The sequence below is a fragment of the Peromyscus maniculatus genome, chromosome 8 (genome assembly GCF_049852395.1).
Source record: "Peromyscus maniculatus bairdii isolate BWxNUB_F1_BW_parent chromosome 8, HU_Pman_BW_mat_3.1, whole genome shotgun sequence".
NCBI lineage: Eukaryota > Metazoa > Chordata > Mammalia > Rodentia > Cricetidae > Peromyscus > Peromyscus maniculatus.
In genome coordinates, this window is record NC_134859.1 from 12,868,289 (window position 1) to 12,889,862 (window position 21,574).

At 42.5% G+C, this 21,574-nt stretch overlaps 1 protein-coding gene across 19 annotated transcripts in view; it reads right to left on the minus strand.

Moving 5' to 3' along the window:
• Nucleotides 1-20,885, minus strand: part of LOC102906714 (ATP-binding cassette sub-family A member 17-like) — a 75,490-nt gene extending 54,605 nt beyond the window's left edge. For 4 of the 19 annotated variants that reach the window (XM_076578006.1, XM_042283686.2, XM_076578005.1 and 1 more), the window contains exons 1-8: nucleotides 20,724-20,861; nucleotides 16,557-16,637; nucleotides 15,227-15,488; nucleotides 8,771-8,898; nucleotides 7,575-7,740; nucleotides 3,586-3,845; nucleotides 1,775-1,891; nucleotides 464-581 (exon numbers count right to left, since the gene is read on the minus strand). In XM_076578006.1, coding sequence (XP_076434121.1) covers nucleotides 464-581; nucleotides 1,775-1,891; nucleotides 3,586-3,845; nucleotides 7,575-7,740; nucleotides 8,771-8,898; nucleotides 15,227-15,488; nucleotides 16,557-16,610 — 1,105 coding nt within the window. In that variant the 5' untranslated portion in view covers nucleotides 16,611-16,637; nucleotides 20,724-20,861. Of the gene's footprint in view, nucleotides 1-463; nucleotides 582-1,774; nucleotides 1,892-3,585; nucleotides 3,846-7,382; nucleotides 7,519-7,574; nucleotides 7,741-8,770; nucleotides 8,901-15,226; nucleotides 15,489-16,556; nucleotides 16,757-20,631 lie in introns of those variants that run through there. The other 15 variants (XM_076578004.1, XM_042283680.2, XM_042283679.2 and 12 more) reach the window with 12 other exon arrangements.
• Between the last annotated feature and the right edge of the window lie 689 nt (nucleotides 20,886-21,574).

The window sequence follows — 21,574 nt, forward strand, 5'->3', positions numbered from 1 at the left end:
AAACTGAGACTTGTTGGGGCTGAAGAGATGGCCCAGGAGTTAGGAGTGGATGCTGCTCTTCTGGAGGACCTGAGTTTGGTTCCCAGCACCCACGTCAGGTGGCTCACAACTGCCTGTAACTTCAGCTTCAGGGAATCCAAGGGTCTCTTCTGGCCTCCAGAGCACCAGCACACACATTGCATACACACAGTGAGAAACATAAATAAAAATAAATAAACTGAGACTTATTATCTACCTCACTTTGACACTGTTTTAAGGACTTAAATATAGCAAAGAATGTATATTTGATGTGTTTCAACAAGCCTTTAATAGGGAGTAGAACTTTCCCACTACTGAAATAACCATAAGACTGGAAACTTAGCTGTGGAGGAATATACTAAATTCTCTAAGTAATGGGAATGACAATGCTCTTAGAAGGAAAAGTCATTAACATCCCCCAACAGAAAATAACAGCAGTACTCACCTCTTTGAAAAAACGTGCTCATCATGAATGCAAAGAAAATTGTGGCAGTGGCAAAACACATTAGAAAAATAAATATCAAGCTAGGATTACTGTTGGTGAACACAGCCACACTGTCTACCTATAAAACAACCACAGATGTGAACAAAGTATGAAGTACCCATAAAACACTATAGAAAATATTTTTTAATTTAGAATTATACATATATTTTTTTAAGGTAGACATCTGATCTGCCATCTGTTATCATTTATAAGTTATGCTATGAGTATTTTTCAGGGGAAAAATAAGTTTGCATTCAATTTTTTACCTAATGTGGACATTTTTTTTCTTTTTTGGGGGGGCGGTTATCTTGGGTATTGAATTAAGGGCCTTAAATACATGGCATGTGTTCTGTCAATGAGCTACACCCCCTGCACAAGTTCAGTTCATTTGTCACATTATCAGTCTGACGTACATTTGGTATTTCTTTTGTTATCTTGTGCCTTCTGTTTTAATGCTTTCTGGTTATTTCTTTTGCTTGAACTATTTTCCTATTTAGCCTGGGTTTTCTTTCTTCCTTTTACCACACTGACACAATACTAACAACTTAAAAGGTAAGTTTTTATATATCCAAGTAGTGAGTTATTAAATGCAAGCAGACCAAAGTTAATATCAAACCCCATTGGCAGCATAAAAGAAAAACATGATAACATGGAAGTAAAATAATGTTTTATAGTAACTATTTTCAACTATTGTGCAGTATGAAATTTATTTTTTTTCTTTTTAATTAATTTATTTTTACTTTATGTGCATTGGTGTTTTACCATGGGTGTTTGGTCCCCTGGACCTGGAATTACAGACAGTTGTGAGCCACCATGTGGGTGCTGGGAATTGAACTTGGGTCCTCTGGAAGAGCAGCCAGTGCTCTTAACCACTGAGCCACCTCTCCAGCCCTGTCTTTTAAAGTTTGTAAAAATGTATTTTGTGATCAGGTTTCTAAATACTAGATTAGGTATGATAGCACAAGACTGAAATCCTAGCACTTTAGGGATAAGGTTGAGGATTAACACAAATTAAACCAGATCAGACTGGTCTATACAGTGAATTCTAGGCCAGCCAGAGCTCCATAATGAGCCTCTGCCTCAAAAAGAAAGAGAAAAAGGGGGGGGCGGAGAAGAGGAGGAAGAATGTTTACTTCCCCAGAATTTCAGCAAATACCACTGAATATCCATCAGATTTTTCCCAAATGGTCATCAATAACTGTACCACCCATATCATACCAGATTCTTTACTACCCGTTCATAGCTCACTATATTCTAAAGAACAAAGCATACCTTTGCACAAAAGAGAATGGTCATAACAGAAACGACAATTAAGACAGAAATGAAGAATGTAATGAACCAAGCAACCCAGTGCAGCCAGCTCTCTAGTCCCATCATACACATATATTCCTAGAAAAAGCAAAAGAGTGTTAGAGCCTGGCTAAGTGTCTCAGGCACAGTCGGGAGGCTGTTGCTGAAACTCAGCGGGTTAGGATGACAGGTCGTGTGAACTGGGGAGAGACAGCTGCTGGGGCTGATGGAGAGGGACAGAGCTAGAAGGCAAGAATAAAACGGAGTGGTACTTGGTTTAACTATGGCAGTGTAGGCATTGTATAAACTGACTTTAAATTAAAAACTGCTAGGAGAATTTAAAAGTAGGACACACAAGGAGTTTAGACGTTGAAGCAGAGTATAGTAGTCCATGCCTCCAATCCCGGCATTTGCGAGACAGAAGCAGTAAAATTTGTCAGAAGCACAAGGCCAGTCTAGTCTACAGAACATGTGCCAGGCCAGCCAGGGGTTCTATATTAAGACTTTGTCTAAAAAAAATAGTTTAGACTTTTTGCTCAGGGCCATTTACTTAGAGGAGACATTCAGTAAATGAACCAACAGCACATTTACCATTGGGGTTTTAAGAATGTGCCATCATGCCTAACTTCTACAGTGTTAAATTCATCTGAAAACAAGACTCAAGTATAAAGAACGAAAACATGACCAAAGTGTGGACATTCTATGCCAACCAGCTTCTATACAAGTTTGCTGTTGAAGTACAAACTAAGGAAGGTGGAATTTCATCCACAAGCAGAAACTAAATGGGTACCCTAGCCAGTGTCAGAAGCTCCTTGTTTCCTGGGGTTTTCAGTGAGTATAAAGCTGAATAAAGCATCCACCTGTCAGCCATTGACCCACTGTCTCCCATCCCATAGACAGCCTCATCATCTCTATCAATTCCCAGCACCCACACTGTGGGTCACATCAACTCTATAAATTCCCAGCACCCATACTGTGGGTAACATCATCTCCATCAATTCCCAGCACCCATACCGTGACTCACAACCATCTCTAACTGTAGTCCCATGGGATCTAGTGCCCTCTGGTGTGCAGATGTACGTGCAGATGAAAACATCCTATACATAAAATACATAAATTTAAAATTTATTTTAAAAAGAGAAAAAAATTTAAAGTGAGAAGATTTTAGCCAGTTGTGCCTCTAGCACTGGGGGTGGGGGGTGGGGTGAAGCAAATAGATCATGAGTTCATGGTCAGCCTGGATAACACAGTGGCTTCCAGGTCACTATTGGCTACAGAATGAGATCATGTCTGAGAAATAAAAACCTAAGTAATACAAGATTATTATTTAGAGGGAAGAAGTGAGAAAAGAAGTAGTAGAGGTTACACAAACAGAAGAGCACAGAAAGTGAGTAGTGAAACCAGTTTCGGGACCAACTCAGAGGAAACAAACCTTGCCTTCGGTTATATTTTCCTAGAAGATGCTTCTCAATCATCTTCCCACAAAATGGGAGTGAGTTGATTGTGGATAGAAATCCCCTCTATGTGGACATTGTCTGAACACCTGCCCTATTAGTGACGGAGTACGAACCTGGAGGACCTACTAGGCTGGGCAATCTAAAAGTAGGGATATGTGTGATAACAAGAGATAGGGCTTCCTGCAAGCAGGATAAAAATATGAAAGCACTTCTGATTTCCATTTCACCTGAGAGGCTGACAATCCTCCTGCCTGCTTGGGCCTCAGTCTCACGGCAGACATTTCATTAGCAGCCTCCCCACAGCCCTGTACTTCCCATCTGAGTAGATAGAGCTACCTTCAGTTTCTTCTCCTTCTCCAGTAAAATGGAATTGATGATTATGAGCTCAACACAAATGAAGCTGAGCATGAGGAGCAGAGGGAACTCATTCTGAAGGATCACTAAGAATGGGTCCTTGATATGGGGCCCAAATGGGAATCTCTGCAGCAGTACGTGGAGATTCTTGAACATGTTGAGTGTTGCGTTGGGATCATGGTGCCACATAATGGCTTTGTCTACTGCATGCTGTATTGCCAGGAAGCCTTCTTTGTTGTATCCTACAAGAAACCAGAATATCGAGCATAAGAAAGTAAAGATCCAAATGACTAAAAATTCAGGTGGATCCTGGCTAGGCATTAAGACAGACAACAGCCAGGAGGTATTCTTAGAAGCCTCATGATACAACAGAGGACAGGGAGGAGCCACTTTGGAGAGCCATGGAAATGAAGCAACGATCAGAAAATGAGTTCTGGCAGAAAAAAAAAAAGCACGTTCTATACAAGGATTTTTCTCCCTTCATTCTCAGCCTCTGTGGATAGAGCACCTGTTCTGTAGTTTTGATTATACAGTAAATAGAGGATAGTTAAACTCAAAGCCCTTGAAAGACACAGACTTCCTGACTGTGTTATGACTGCTGCACAGCTCAAGGGTTGGGTTTCTGTATTTTGCTGGCAGGCACAAACACTGTCCTTATCATAAGCAACCCTCATTTCAGCAATGTAGAGGGTGTGCCAGGATCAACTTTCAATAAACACAGATTGCAAGGTAAGGATCCCCTGAGTGCTTTCTAGTTCCAAACAAGGGTAACCAGCCTCCATGGAGGGGTAGTAGAGGTGTAGTACAGAACCCTGTAGTGAAGGTGACCACTGTGTCCCACTGTCTAGACATAGGCAAACCTCCAGATCTGTCAAACTGGAAAAGGGAAGGGCACGTTGCTGGTAAGGAGTCCTGGATATTGTTATGCATTCCTGTTTGTTTGTTTGTTTGTTTGTTTGTTTGTTTGTTTGTTTTGTAGGAGTGTTTTCACTAAACAATTATAGGGTATTTTCTAGAATCAGAGTAAATACTTGGGTGCTTAGGATTAGATTCCAGTTGGTGGGCATGCAGGCCCTAGACTGCAAGACAATTGTATGGCCATCCTATAATGAGGGGTTGATGATCAATTTTGGAAGAACAGTTGCTTAATTGGTGTTCATGTTCAGCCTCTCACAAATAGGGAAACCAAGAAACCTAAAATGAATTGGAAAGCATGTCCCTTCATGTGAGAAGTCACTCCCAGGCCCTTGCTCGGGAATATGTTGCTTCATGGGAAGGAAAGAGCATCTCAGTTATGTGCCATCACTTCTGCATAAGTCTGGAATTGCCAGAGAGGAAACTGGGAGCTGTCATGGAATGGGCAGGTCCAGGGAAACAGGGTGCCAAGTAGGGTTGTCTGCACTGTTATATACAGTTATGTTCCTTTCCATAGCAGAGAACAAGATGGCAGAAAGCAGACACTAAGAAAACTCTCCTCTACTCTTACTGGAAAGTTCCAGAGCAGAAAGTCAGCAGTGCTTCCTGCAGAGAAAGATTATGGTACCCAGCTTCGGAGCCACATGTTACGCCTTAGGACATAGGAGCTCCTAGGAACGCCTCACCTTCTGATTTTAATGTTACCTGCTTAACCTCAGCAAAAGAGTGAGGGGAAGGGTACTTTCTCAGAGTATGATTCCAGAGTGGGAAACAAAAGAGTGGAGCTTGGCATAGCCAGCTAAGACCATGAGATCTGGAAAAAGAGGAAGCTAGTATTCTCTGGCTAGTTGTGGGTGGACAGGGTGGATGGAATAAGAACCAAAGAGAGATCTAAAGATTTAGAAAGAGCAAGTAAATTCAAATGAAGTATTGGCCAATGCAGAGGTCATGTGTTCAGAACCCACCCCAACCCTGTGTGTGCATATGACATATGTGTAGAGGATGAGGCCAACCTTGGGTGTTGTTCCTGATGTGCCATCAACCTTGTTTTTTCAAACAGGGTCTCTTGCTGGGACCTGGGGTTTGCTAACTAGGCTAGGCTGACCAGTGAGCCCTAGGAATCCTCCCGTCTCCACTTCCTAGCACTGAGGTTGTAAACATGTGCTGTCACACCCAGCTTTTCACATGAGTCCTGGAGAGTGAAACTCGGGTTTTCAGTTTGTGCAGCAGCATTATACCAACTAAACTATCTCCTTAGCCCCAACTTCAGGAGTTCTGGAACCAGAGCTTGGAGATGTCCTTCAAAGCAGGAGCAGAATCTTTAAAACAACATAGGCAAGCAGGCAGGGAGCCCTGCAGCAGTGCAGATAGTTGTCTGTCTCTCCTTTATCAAGTTAAAGGGAAAACAGATAATACAAGAAGTATTTTCAGTGGTTAGTGAACGAGGCATGTTAAACACGGATACATGAAACATACATGTTGAACAGGATGGGCGTTCAAAACAACATCACACACTGGCTGTGATGACACAATCTTGTAATCCCAGTCCTGAGAAGGTGGTGGCAGGAGCATCAATAATTCAAGGTTACCTTTGGCTTCAAAATGAGTTTGAGGTCAGTTTGGGCTCCATGAGACCCTGTGAGAGAGAGAGAGAGAGAGAGAGAGAGAGAGAGAGAGAGAGAGAGAGAGAGAGAGAGAGAGAGAGAGGAATGGAGGAAGGAAGGGAGAGAGGGAGAGAAAAAAGGGAGGGAGGAAAGGAGAGAGGGAGGGAAGGAAGGAATGGAGGAAAGGAAGGAGGGATGAAGAAAAGAGGGAGGGATGAAGGAAGGGAGGGAGGAAAGGAAGAAAGAAAGGGAAGGAAGGGAGGGAGGGAAGGAGGAAGAGAAGGAAGAAAGGAAGGGAAGGAGGGAGGAAGGAAAGCTAGACCAACAGACAGGTCTCGGGAGGCAGCTTAGTGATAGAGCACTAGTGCATGTGAGAGGCTGAGCTCTGTCGGCAGTGCTGTAACAGGAGACAAAGGGCAGCACAGGGCTAGAGGCAGAGCTCTGTGGTAGAGTGCTGGCCTGCTATGTGGAGAGCGCTAGGTCTGATCCCAAAAGCTGTAGGGTGTGGGGAAGGGGCAGAAAAACGAGAGTGCTACTTACAGGTGGAAAAGGGAGGTCATGTAAACATTACATATTCACAAGATGTTAAGTCATGTTTCTTTCATGATGAAGGCTATGTCTTCCCTAAATAACGGGCCATTCTTGTTATAATTGTTATAGTTTCACTCTGGTCCTGCATGTGTGCTGCCCAAGAAACATAGACAATGCCCACCAGTTCTCAACAAGCTATTTGAGAGCTACAGGTACCAGGTGGCTGTGCTCAAGGTAAATGCACTGGTGTCTGCCAAATTCCCTGGCTGAGTTCTGGTCCCTAACAACACAATCAGGCTAGTGTGGCGGAAAGCAGAACCTGTTCATGTTGTGTTCACTAGCCTCTGGGATGCCTTTCCTGTCAGTAACCTTGGAAGCTACCATTATACCAAGGTGAATTCCCACACAACATTCCTAACAGTCAGCAGTTTGAGCACTACTAGAGACTGACCATGTGGTTTTCTGCATGCTAGGCAAGTACCACTGAGGTACACCCCAGCCTGGTAGTAACTTTCCTAAAATGAAAAGGAAAAGGTAGAGAAGTCATTATTTTATAGGAATTTCAACAAATTAAGGAAAGTCTCTTAAGTCATAGTTTGTAGAGAACAGTAGAAAATGTACTTTAAAAGTAAAATGTTACAAATATAGAAACTCACACCCTTTGTTCTTGTAAAACGCTTTCATTCTTTCAAGCAATTCAACATCATTATAAACAATTAAAATACATACCTGCTGTTTTAACTTATACTGGAATATAAGCATTTTATTGAATGCCACATTTTCAAAGGTAGCTCCTTGGACCTCTACTGAAATGTTAATCTTAGATGTGCATTCAGTTAGCAAAACAGTATCACAAATATGTGGTACAGGGAAAATGTGGCTGTGCTCATGGTAATGTTACAGACTTCAGAGTTTCCTCACCAGGGTTTCCCCCATCAGCATATACAAATTCCCGGGGTTCTTGGCTTGGATTGGGAGGATAAAGAAAGGCTGTGCACCAGCCTTCTAGCTCCTCTTGAAAAAATAAATAGTTCAGTGATGGTGCAAAGTTCCTCTGAACATAACTGAAACGCAAGTCATACTTAACCTATGAAAAACAAGGAGAAAACATTGGCCATCAGATCTTGGGACTCAGCAACGGTACAGGACAGGGCAAACTATTTGGCTTTAACTCTTTAAGGCCCACACAGGCAGGTGTCCCTCCTGGAACTACACAGTGGTCTTCCCTGTATTTCTCTACAAATTATCCCTGTGACCAACCTGGGAAAAGAGCCATGGGCTGTAGAGTACGCTGGAACCAGGTCACCTAGACCTCCGCCCCAAATTTCTTATTGAACTGCTGTCACCCTGGGCAAGTTACTTAGCCTCACTTAATCATTACGCCTCAATGTCCTCACAGTGAAAGGGGGATGATAACAACAACCTCATCCATTAGCTGCCTAGAGGGTCACACAATGTGCTATTCTGACATGTATATGACATTAACACATGCTTAATTTTTATTAATCACAGTGTAAGTTCTAAAGGTCATTAAACAGCCTATATACCACAGAAGCTACACGTAAGTGTTTTACCCATTGCAAAACATAAATCAAATATTCTTGTTTAACATATTGTTTTTCTTTAAACACACATGCAGAGCTACCATATCTAAATCTGATGATTAGTAGTAATGATAATTAACTAATCCAACCAGAAAATTCTTGCTCCCCATCTACCCAACTGATCTGTTCTAAGCACTTCACATGCATAAACCTGAAAACCAACTCATAATCCAAGCACTAACTCAACCACACCGAAATGTGAACAAATTTCCCAAAGTTATACAGCTGATAAGGGACAAAGCTGGGGTTCAAGTTTCTTCTGCCAAGTAGTCGAGTCAGCTTCTGTAACCAAACAGCCAAACACACTCCATCCTGTGCTGAGGACAGAGACTTGCTTAAACAGTCTGAAAACAGCAACGGTGTGGGCTGTAAGGTATGAACTTGGAATCTCCACTCGTTTCCTCTGGAAATAAGATGACAAGGCTACCATAGAAGAAAGCGGAGGGGTAGATGCCTGATTAACCCACGCTACGTAGTCACATAGTAAGACTGCTATAGGGAAGACTTGCTTACCACGAGTGGCAAAGGTTCACTGCTGCTATTGAAGGTATGGTCAAAAACAATTCCCACCAGTATGTAGAAAGACCTGGGATCCTTAATTATGTAGTTTTCAAATAAAGGCACCGAAGGAAAGCCTAGGACTACAAAAAGAAAAATCCAGTCAGTGAATAACTGGGCATGAAAGCAAGTAATGCCATCAATTATCTATCTAAGGAAATTTAAGATTCCAGCTTACTTCTCCATTCACTCACTCAGTCATTCTGTAAACATATGAGCAGAGAAAGAGAGAAACACAAAAAATAAGATTAGTTAAAAGGCATGATTTTTAGCCAGGTGGTAGTGGCACACACCTTTAATTCCAGCACTCGGGAGGCAGAGGCAGGTGGATCTCTGAGTTCGAGTCCAGCCTGGTCTATAGAGCGAGTTCCAGGACAGCCAAGACTACACAGAGAACCCCTGACTTTTGTTTTTGTTGTTATTATTCAGTTCAGAACTTACAGCACAGCCAGCAACTGCCTTTAGATATCAAGAAAGTAATGCTGAGGAAGGAAGAGAGATAGCTCTTACTAATTATTGTGTATGATATGTGAATGCAAGTGCATGTGGGGGTCATGGTATAATTTTTTTAGAGTCGGTTCTCTTCTTCTACCTTTATGTAGGTTCCAAAGATTGAACTCTGCTGCCAGATTTATGTGGCAAGCACCATTATGCATGGAGCCATGTTGTTGACCATAGAGTAAATGCTATTTTATATATTGACATAATTAGAAAAAGGGATAGGAAAGGTGTACATATTAAATAATGCGTTTCATTATTATTATAAGGTTATTGTTCTTTACTTAGCACACTTAGGTTTCTTCCTTTCACAATACCCTCAAATAATATAAAATATCTCAAGGTAACTCTAACCAAGCAAGTGAAAGACTTATATGATAAAACCTTAAGACATTGAAGAAAGAAACTGAAGATATCAGAAGATGGAAAGATCTTCCATGATCATGGGTTGGTAGGATTAATAGTAAAAACAGCCATCCTACCAAAAGCAATCTACTTATTCAGTGCAATCCCTATCAATATTCCAACACAATTCTTCACAAATATTAAAAGGACAATTTTCAGCTTCATATGGAAACATACACACACAAAAAAAGATAGCTAAAACAATCCTGAATAATAAGAAAAATGCTGAAAGTATCACTATCCTCAATCACAAATTGTAGTACTAAGCTATAGGCATAAAACCAGTATGGTATCAGCACAAAAACAGAAATGATGATCAAGGGAATCGAATTGAATGCCCAGAAATAAATCCACACACTAGTGGACAACTGATTTTTTATAAAGAAGCCAGAAATGCACACTGGAAAAAAGAGAGCATTTTCAACAAATGGTGCTGGTGAAACCGAACAGCTAAAGAATCCAAATAGATACATACTTATCACCTTGCACAAAACTCAACTTCAAATTGATCAAAGACCTCAACATAAAACCAGATTCACTGAACCTGATAGAAGAGAAAGTGGGGGATAGCCTTAAACTCATCAGCACAGGAAAAGACTTGCTATTCAACATCAATAAGATCAACAATTAATAAATGGGACCTTAAGAAACAGAAAAGCTTCCTTAAGGCAAAGGACACTGTCATTTGGACAAGGTGGCAGCCTACAGAATCGGAAAATATTTTAAACAACTACACATTTGATAGAGGACTAATATCCAAATAGATAAATAACTCAAAAAACTAGATAGTAAGAAAATAAATAACCCAGTTAAAAGTGGGGTGCAGATCTAAACAAAATTTCCAAAAGAGGAAAATTCAAACGACTGAGAAACATTTAAAGAAATGTTCAACATCCGTAATCATCAGGAAATACAAATCAAAATTACTTGGGGATTTCATCTTACATATGTCAGAATGCCTAAGGTCAATAATACAAATGATAGTTCATTCTGGCAAGGAGGTGGAGTAAGGGAAACACTCATCCATCATTGGAAATCAGTGTGGTGGTGTTCTTCAGGATGGGACTCAATCTACCTCAAGATCCAGCTATGCCACTTTGAGCATATAACCAAAGGACAATTCATCCTATCACAGAGACACTTGCTCAACCATATTCATTGATGCTCTATTTATAGTAGCCAGAAATTATATTGGAAACAACCTAGAAGTCTCTCAAGAAATGAATGAATAAAAAAATGGAATATTACTCAGCTGTTTAAAAAAATTAAATCATGAAACTCACAGATAAATGGACGGAACTAGAAAAAAATCATCCTGAGTGAGGTAACCCAGACCTAGAAAGACAAATATGGTATGTATTCATTTATCTGTGGATATTAGCTGTTAAATCAATGATAAATAAGCTACAATCTATTGACTCACAGAGGTTAGGTAAGGGACTAGGGGGACAAACAGATATCTCTAAGAAAGGGATGATGGCAGGGGAGGATGCTGGAAAGGGAAGATTAAGTGGGAAGGAGGAGGGAAGAGGGAATAAGGGAGGGAATATGAGGAGAGACAGCTAAAATTAAGGGCCATTTGAGGGGTAGTATGGAATCCTAATACAGTAGAAGCCTCCTTAAATATACTCATATATGAAGGTGACCTAAATGAAATTGCCAAATAATGAAGGAGATAGAACCCCAACTGGTCGGTCTCTCTCTCTCTCTCTCTCTTCTCTCTCTCTCTCTCTCTCTCTCTCTCTCTCTCTCTCTCTCTCTCTCTCTCTCTCTCTCTCTCTCTCTCCTCCAAGACAGGGTTTCTTTGTGTAGCTCTGGCTGTCTTGAACTCCCCAGGCTGGCCTTGAACCCATAGAAATGCACCTGCTTCTGTCTTGAAAGTGCTGGGATTAAACGTGTGCACTGTCAACACTTGGCTAGATCTCTTTTTAACAAATGAAACTTCCAGTACCAGGAATGGGTTACATCTCATGGAGTTATTGGCCAAAGGAATCCCATGGGAACACTCAAACGCAGACTGTTGCCAAGATTTACAGGTTGCTCTCTACAGACTAACAGCAAGGTCCTATTGCTGAAGACAACACCCACACAACTCATTGAACATGGAGAAGTTGAGCTGGTGCCTATCTAGAGCCTTCATCCCTTCATGCTAGTGTCTTTGGTACAGGAAGGTACTCTACAAGCTACCAAAGGAGAAATGTAAACACCAACTCAACCACAAACCCTTTGATCTACAATGGTATCCCAACTGCAAGATATGCTAGGGCAATGGTGGCTCCAAGCTTGTGGGAGTCATCAACTGTGATGGCTATTCTTGGCTGTCAACTTGACAATATCTGGAATGAACTATAATATAGAAATGGAGGGTATACTGATGATCTGGATCTTGAGGCTGGAAGACACACCTTTAATCTGAGCCACACCTTCTGCTGGAAGCCTAGATAAGGACGAGGGAAGAAGGAAGAGGGTGGGTTCATTCTTCACCTACTTGCCCTTACCTTGTCAGCATATCTATTCGTTCACTGGCATTGGAGCCCACTTCTTCAGGATTCCAGTGTATACTGAAGACCAGCTGAGATACTCAGCCTTGTGGGACTGAGCAACTACTAGATTCTTGGATTTTCCATTCACAACTAGCTATTGTTGGACTGCAGACTGTAAGTCATTCCAAAAAATTTCCTTACACACACACACACACACACACACACACACACACACACACAGAGAGAGAGAGAGAGAGAGAGAGAGAGAGAGAGAGAGAGAGAGAGAGAGAGAGATTCATTCCCTAAATTCTGTGACTCTAGAGGACCTTGACTAACACACCAACTAATATCTGATTTGACTTAACTCCACAAGATGGAACCCATATCCAACACTACTTGGGTCACCAAGAACCTGAGACTAGATAGCCCAGGAACCTAGGGTAAAACCAAATACTACTGTTCCACTAAAAGAGTATGGCAATAAAATGATTCCTAATGACATTCTGCTATACTTACAGACCGGTGCCTTGCTCAGCCATCATCAGTAAAGCTTCATCCTGCAGCAGAATGGAACAAATACAGAGCCCCACAGCCAGACAAAATACACCTTAAACAGATGTCTCCATCAAAACCCTCACCTCAGGGCTTAGAGAACTCTGAGGAAGAGGAGGCATAAAGAAGAGCCAGAGGGAATGGAGGACAGCACAGAAACAAAGTCCTCTACATCAACAGTATCGATGCACATATGAACTCACAGAGACTGAGACAACATGCACAGGGCCAGCACCAGGCTGCACCAGATGGGGTCCTAGAGCTGAAAAGAGAAGTGGACACATGCTCCCATCCCTAACCCTAATCCAGAAGCTATCTCCAATTGATAACCACTTGCAAATGCAAATTTAGTTTTCTCTAAGGGAGTCTCATTGAGGAAACAAACCACTCTTGGTGTTGTTGTTTGGTTCTGTTTCTCAAGACAGGGTTTCTCTGCTTATTGGCTGTCCTGGAACTCACTCTGTAGACCAGGCTGGCCTGGAACTCATAGAGATTCGCCTGCCTCTGCCTCCCACGTGCAGGTATTAAAGGGGTGTGCCACCACTGCCCAGACTGAACAACTACTCTTAAGGGTAGGGTGTATGCCCAGCACTCGATGATCAACAGAAAACAAAATCAGTGGCATCTTTGGAGGTTCCTTGTCTCATAATGTTGTGTTGTATCTTTTTTTTATTTTTTTATATGTAGTTTGTTTTTTCCTCTTTTTACCCTTCAGGTCCTTGCATATATATTATGGCTTCCAGTTTCTTGTTTTTATGGGGCTCCAGAGTGTGTGAAAGAATGGGTCTCTGCATCTACATCCTTTTCTTATGTATTTTCTTGGGTTCTTTTCTTTCTGTTTGTTTGTTTTGTCCTATTCCAATGTATTGGTTTTTGTTTTATTGTATTATAGTTTATTATTATCCCTTAGAAGCCTGGTTGTTTTCTAATGAGAGACAAAAAGGAGGTGGATCTAGATGGAAAGGGAGGTGGGGAGGAACTGGAAGGAGTAGAAGGGGGGAAACCATAATCAGGATATATTATATGAGAATTTTTAAAAAATCTATTTTCAATAAAAGGGGGGAAAAAAAGAACTGTCCACATTGAATGGCAATAGAGCTGGGAGTAAAGCAACCTTTCCTTTAAATTTGAATTCTGTCTTTAAGAAATTAGAATATTCTTAAAGCCAGGCATGGTGGTGCACTCAGGAGTCAGATATCAATAGTGAAAGGTGAAAGATCAGAGAAGCAGAACAACCAGTCACCAGACTTCTCACCTCTACGAAATCTCAGACCAAATTGGGGGTGGGGGAGATTCTGTCTCCACTCACCTTATATTCCTGTCTCCACCTGATGATCGTGCTAGGATTAAAGGTGTGCACCACTGCTGGGCTCTGTAATCTCATGTAGCCCAGGGTGGCCTTGAACTCCTGATCTTGCTGCTTCCTCCTCCCAAGTGCTAGGATTAAAGGTGTGTGCCACTGCCTGGCCTCTATGGCTAACTAGTGGCTAGTTTCACCCTCTGATCTCCAGGCAAGCTTTATTTGTCAGAACACAAACAACATATCATACGACAGAGAGACTGGCATAGGAATGGCTGGTACAAAGTGACCCACATAAAGCCGGTGCTGAAGAAAGCACAGAGACGAAGAGTACCAGAGGAAGCTAGAGAGAAAAGCAGGGGCAGAGTTTAGATAGAGAGTCTGTGTGTAATGGGAAGCCATAGAAGGGTGTAAGTAGGAGATGGGCAAATTTCCTAGTGACCCTGTGAGTATCTTTCTGCCTCCTTTTGGAGACTGAGTTACAATAAGAAAAGAGAAGCAGAGAAACCTGTTAGACTCTGTGAGTGTGTTGTGGAATAATCATTTTATACTGTGAAGATGTCATTTTGATTGGTTTAATAAAAAGCTAAATGGTAGGGCAGTGGTGGCACATGCCTTTAATCCCAGCACTCTGGAAGCAGAGCCAGGCAGATCTCTGTGAGTTCGAGGCCAGCCTGGTCTACAGTGCAAGATCCAGAACAGGCACCAAAACTTCACAGAGAAACTCTGTCTCGAAAAACCAAAAAAAAAAAAAAAAAAAAAAAAAAAACCCAAAACATTTTGATTAGTATTTAAACCTTGTAATACAAGTATACAAGCCTCCAGTGTGGTCTGTAAAATAATAAAAATGCATCAAGGACAGTTTTCCTTCAATTACCACCTCAAACACTATAATTTGTAGATTCCAAATTTTGGATCACTTTTGTAAGAACTCTCAGGAAAAAGCTTCACTATAAAAATGCCTTCCCAGGATGGTAATATGACTCCAGCAAGCCTGACAGCCTGAGTTCAGTCCCCAGAACCCACAGGTAGGAGAGAAATGACTGGCAAGTTGTCCTCTGACTTCCACTTGTATGCCATGGTATGTACACATACACACAATAAATAAATGTAATAAAACATTTAGTGCAATAAAAAAGTGAAATGCCCTCCCTATTCCATCTTATATCTGACCTTCAAAGTCAACAGCAAAGGTTTGTTCCACCATTTCAGTGACAGCTTTCAAAGTCTCGCTTTTGGAAGGGATATAAGCCAACTGAAATTTATTTTTCAGAGGATACTTATTGAAATATATTGGCAGTAAACTGATATTAATTGGTTGGTAGTTAGTAGTTGATACGTGTTTTGGCATACTGTTGAAACGAAGATACAATACAATTGTAGAAAATAGTAACGGCATCAAGAGTTCCAGAAGTGTTATCAGAGTCTTCCGCTTCTAAAACAGAAACAACAGCTGTGTGTTAATCCCAGACAAAATTCAAGTGTCAATTTCTACGTGGCAAGCACCCTACTTACACCCTTCTATGGCTTCCCAATACACAGAGACTCTCTATCTAAACTCTGCCCCTGCTTTTCTCTCTAGCTAAAACTCTTCTATTTAAAACCCTGAGGCTGGAGAGAGACCTTCTAAGTACTGTCTTAGCATACATGAAGCATGATCCCCAGTATTGAATAAACCAAATGTGGTTATTCACATCTGTAATCCTAGCACTCAAGAGGTTTGAAGACAGACAGATCAGAAATTCAAGGTCATTCTTGGCTACTTAGGAAGTTCAAGCCCATCCTTTAATATACCTTAGAGACCCTGTCTCAAAACAAACAAACAAATCGAAAATAACAAACGAAAAACCTCTTTCATTTCTTCTAGCCTCCCTACACAAAACACACACAAGAAAGAGGAAAAACAGAATGAGAGCCAGCTAAGCATCTCCATTCAATACCTGTTCTAAACCATCAATGGCTAGAAATCAATGGCAAGGGCTGCATTTAACAATGAGAGCTAACAGAATTACTGTGGGAGTGTGAATTTTTAGAAATGAAGTTCTTAACTGTTCTTCAACTCATTATTAGTGACTGTGATGTCAACTTGATGGAATCTAAAATCACTTGGGAGATAGGCCTCTGGGCATGCCTGTGGTGATTAATTTTTATTAACTGAGGTGAGAAGATTTGTTTAGCTTGTATGGCACCATTCCATAGCTAGGATCTCAGACTACGTACATGGAAAAAGAGGACGGAACAGTATGCATTCACTGTCCTCTGCTCCCTGACTCTGCATGTGATATGACCACCTGCTTCAAGCTGACACAATGACTTCTGCATCACAATAACTATACCTTTAAGCTGTGAGCTAGAACAAACCCTTTCTTCCTTAAGTGGCTTTTGTCAGGCTGTGTTATCACAGCAACAAGAGAAGAAACTAAGACTGTAACTTAGTTAACTTAAACATGCAGTTGCTCCTGAGGATCTACATCTTCCCCAAAGATGATAAGCATACCCGTACCTTTAAGATGAAATTCTTCCAGAGAAGAAGTTTTAACTTCTTGAACACTGCCATTGTACCCCCAGCTGAAGGTGCTCACCACTAGTCAGGAAACAAATTGAGACAATATTATGTATAACACAAAAATGTTAAGTATTCTTTCATCCAGGTATAGTGGCGCACACCTTTGATTCCAGCACTCAGGAGGCAGAGGCAGGCAGATCTCTGTGAGTTAAATGCCAGCCTGGTCTACAGAGTGTGTTGCAGGACAGCTAGGGCTACATAGTGAGACCCTGTCCTGAAAAAAAAAAAAAACGAAAACAGAAGTATTCTTTGCATCCTTGGATAACTTTGTTCTTGTGGGCACTCAGAACATTTTCAAATTACTTTTCTTCTTTTCTATTCTTAATCCTTCTCCATCTTTTTGGGCTGATTCTTCCTCCTCTCCGCAGCCTGTAAACATTAAGGAGCTACAGGGCTCAGTCACTGGACTCCTTTTCATGCCAACATGTGACCTCACGTAGCCATGATAGTATCCACGTACATTCAGACAATGTCTACTTTGATTTCTCTAGCCTGGACTTTGCCTCAAGCTCTTTTCCTAAATAGTCAGCTGTAGGATATCTGTCCCTGCCCGACTGTGTTTTATCTCAAAACTGACCTGACCATGGTCACCCTAAAACAAGTCATCCCACAGTCTTCTTCACCTCAGTTCATATTGTTCGAATCTAGATGGTCTTATAATAAAAATAATAATAAAAAACCTTGAGCCAGATATTGGGGTGAAAGCTGAAAGATCAGAGAAGCAGAGCAGCCAGCCACTAGTTCTTACCTCTACTAAGTTCTCAGCCTAAAGAGAGTGAGTTCCCTGTTTCCTCGTGTCTTACATACCTTTTTCTGGCCAGCCATCACTTCCTGGGATTAAAGGCGTGTACACTTCCCAGTACTAGGATTAAAGGTGTGTGTTGGCCGGGCGGTGGTGGCGCACGCCTTTAATCCCAGCACTCGGGAGGCAGAGCCAGGCGGATCTCTGTGAGTTCGAGGCCAGCCTGGTCTACCAAGTGAGTTCCAGGAAAGGCGCAAAGCTACACAGAGAAACCCTGTCTCGAAAAACCAAAAAAAAAAAAAAAAAAAAAAAAAAAGGTGTGTGCCACCACTGCCTGGCTCTGTTTTCAGTGTGGCCTTGAACTCACAGAGATCCAGGTGGATCTTTGCCTCCCCAGTGACAGGGTTAAGGGTGTGTGCCACCACTGTCTGACCTCTATGTCTAATCTAGTGGCTGGCTCTGTCCTTTGATCCTCAGGCAAGTTTATTAGGGTGCGCATATCACCACAAGTTCATATCAGTTCCATTCTTCCATTAACGGTTGTTACTGCCGTCTCTTTTTTGAAGCCTAAATGCAGATTGTCACAAACTGTTGTTGGTCCAGCCTTTGAAATACTCACTGGCGCCTTTCACCACCCGATTCTCATCACCCCTTGCCTTGCCTGAGTTCTTGCCGGAGCCCCAGCAGGGCAATCGCTGCACCTGATCTTGTCATCTTGCAACTAATTTTCTATGCAATGACAAGAACAATGAAGTTCAAGTCAGACCACCTCTGCTCTTCCACCACAAACTGCTGGCTCCCATCTCTCTCCAAGAAAAAGCCTTGCCTTACAATGACTTACAGACTTCTGCAGTATACAGTTTCTGTTATTTCATCCTTCCCCCAGGTACTTTACTGTTCCTGCTACAACATCACAGGCCTAGCTACTGTTCCAAAACACAACAAACACCACTGCACCAGCATTTGGAGTTCTCCTGCCAAGTACACAATTCCTTCATGTCTTTACATGGAGAATTCTACAGTTTCTTTTGGGTATTTATTCGGAAGTTACCATCTCAGTGAGGTTTTCATTGACCATTCTAAATAAAATTTCAATCACTCGAAACATCCATATCTATTTTTCATGTTTATTTTTCTTCTTAGCATATTTAAGCAGAGAAATGTTTTTTTTTATTTCAGGACTGGGGATATGGCTCAAGAAATGGCTCAGTGGGTAAAATCTTTGCTGCACAAAATGCTTGCAGGACCTGAGTTCAGTCCCCAACACCCATGTGAAAGTTATTAGCACATGCCTATAAGCCCAGCACTAGCCGAGCAGAGGCAGGCAGATCTTGGGGGCTCACTAGCCAGATAGTTTAGATGAAACATAGAGGGCCAAGTTCAGTGACAGACCCTGCCTTAAAAAATAAGGTGCGTGGACTGTAGAGCTGGCTTAAGAGTCCATCCAGAGGATCCAAGTTCAGTTCCCTGCATCCACACAGGGCAGCTGACAATTGCCTGTAATTTCAGCTCCAGAAGATCTAATGTGCTCTTCTGGCCTCCACAAGCAGGCACACACACACACACACACACACACACACACACACGCACACACACACACACGGGGGGGGGGGTCGTAGAGGGTACAGAGACAGACGGACAGACAGACGGACAGACACACAAATACACAATAAATAATAAAATATTTTAAAATATGATGCAGTACTTCGGTGCCACCATTACCAGCTATACCTAAATTTAAAAAAAAATCATTATATTGATTTTCTCTTACTATAATGAACTACATGAGAATAAGTATTTATGGAAAAAAAAAAAGAGGTTTACAGTTTTGAAGGCTGAAAGCACAACATAGCACCAAGCTCTGGTAGTGGCCCTTGCGACTTCATCAACTCAGGGCAGATTGTACCACACGGGTGAGAAACACATAGAAATGAAAACTTACATCATAAGGCAGGATGCCAAAGAGTGACTAAACCAGCTGAGGTTACTCTTTCTCAAGGGTCTTCCAATGACCTAAGGCTTAATCACCAGGCCCCAACTTAAATAAAGACTCTATCACCTCAACATCACCACTTACCCCTTTGGGCACAAACTGCATCTCCCATGCTCATATTCTCTGGCTGGTTTACCTGAACCCCCATTAATAGGTGTTTTAATTTTTCAACAAGAATATATTCATATAATATACTTGTTAAATTTTAAATTTGGGAATGTACTGATCCATCCATATGAATCACTTACATTTTCTAAATGATTAAAAGCTTTGCAAATTATATTTTAAGCAAGATATTTAGTGATTTACTCAAGCACAGCTGTGGCAATGTTACTATAGTTTCTCCACTACTTGGATATTTAATAGTACAAGTCTAAATAATTCACTGACATAGTCAATGAATTTATGTCCATTCCATGCATTTCTGTTTATATTATTTTCAAATTACAATATCTTCACTAGTCTAACGATACATTGTTGAGGACTCTGAATTGTGTTAAACAGGTGTTTTAATACTTACATTTCACATTTCAAGTTTCATCTGTACAGTCAATACACAATAAAAATGTGAATTTAACACAAGCACCTATTTTGTGAGATTCTGAGGAACATTCTTCATCAAACTCCCAGTCCCATCTTATATTTAAGGGAAATTCTAAGTCATTCAGCTCTGTTCCTAGATTTACTTCTGCAGAACAAGGATTCGGTTTGGAAAGGACTAAGGGGTTGCCAGCTCTAATCAGTTTAAGCTAGCAATGACAAGTCCCGGTTTGAAAGAAAAGCAATTAAGGAAGACGCAGGCTAAAGTACTATACTAGTTAGCCAGCGTGAGGTAGAGAATGAGAAAAACATTCTGTTTGGAGGAATGATGGAAAGTCCTTTGGAGATGTTCGCAGCACGCTAATAATCCAAATCCCCACCTTTCTTCAATTGCCCCCCCCAAGCTCATTACAGACATGCATCATACTACCATTTAATTGGCATTTAAGTGCTAGGCATTATAATCCCTTAAACATGCATTTTTTTTTTCATTTCACTTTCAAAAAAGACGGTGGGTGGGAGGGAACAACATCTCTTGAATTTGCTATTGTTACCATTTCAATCTTAGGAATAGGAAATAAAGTTTCTGAAAAGTGAAATGACTTGAATACACTAGTGAAGGACTCAAGACCTGAAGCCAGGTCTTTATGACTGCTTTATTCAGCAAACTGGGCTAGAGCGGTCTCTGTGCAAGGTGTTCTAGGACCCCAGGGATGACCATGTGCCAGGGAGCCCACCTTCTGGGTTAACCATATTGGACCCCAGAGAGTGAGGGGTTACGACCACAGTGAAACTGACATTAACTCGGAAGTCACGATCCCGGGGTTACCTTACAGCACCTGCCGCGGCCGGCCCCCGCAGCCCAGAAGCTGGGAAAGGCTGCACCCCACTCACCGCCCGCACCGAGCCGGTGGCCGCGGGCGCTCAGGGACCCACTGCGACTGTTGGCCCCGCGACGCCGTCGCCCACGCTCCACCCGGTGACCCACTTCTCCCGGGCCGGCCGCGCGGCTGCACAGCCCTGGATCCAGGAACCTGTGATTCCAGCGCCATTCCCTCCGGCCTGAGCCGACCAGAGGGCACGCGGATGCTCGCACCCTCCAACCCTCTCGCCTCAGACTGCCTCCGTGCCTCAGTCTACCGCCTGACGAGGTCCCAACGCCCCAGTCTCCTGCCTGAGGGAACCCTAACGCCCCACCCTTCTGCCTGAGGGGAGCCAGAACCCTAATACCCTCCTCCCAGCCCCACCCCACTCCGATTCCGTTCTCCTAGCGGTGCTGCTGGGCTGGGTCGTGACTCCCGCTTTACTCGCTGCCAGCTGTCGCCCGCCAGGTTCCTCAGCCTAACCTCACTAGGACCTGGGTTTCTTCTGCTCGGACAGGAGCAGAAAGTAGCACCTTCCCTTGGTGACACGGTGGAGCGAGGGCCCCGAGGAGAAAGAGGAACTTGAAAGAGTAAAACCCGCCGCGAAAGTGAAATTCCTGATGTTACAGCCTCAACGGCTTGGAAACACAGTCGTCCAGACGCCAGCTTCAGGCCCACAGCCCCGGGGCTCCATCTCCCGGGGTCGCGCGCTCAGTCTCGGAAGCAGAGCCCCGGACAGAGCCCCCTGCTGGACACGGACAGGGGCGCGCTGCAGGCTCAGGCGCGAGCGCGTGCGGACCCAAACCCGCAGGGGCGA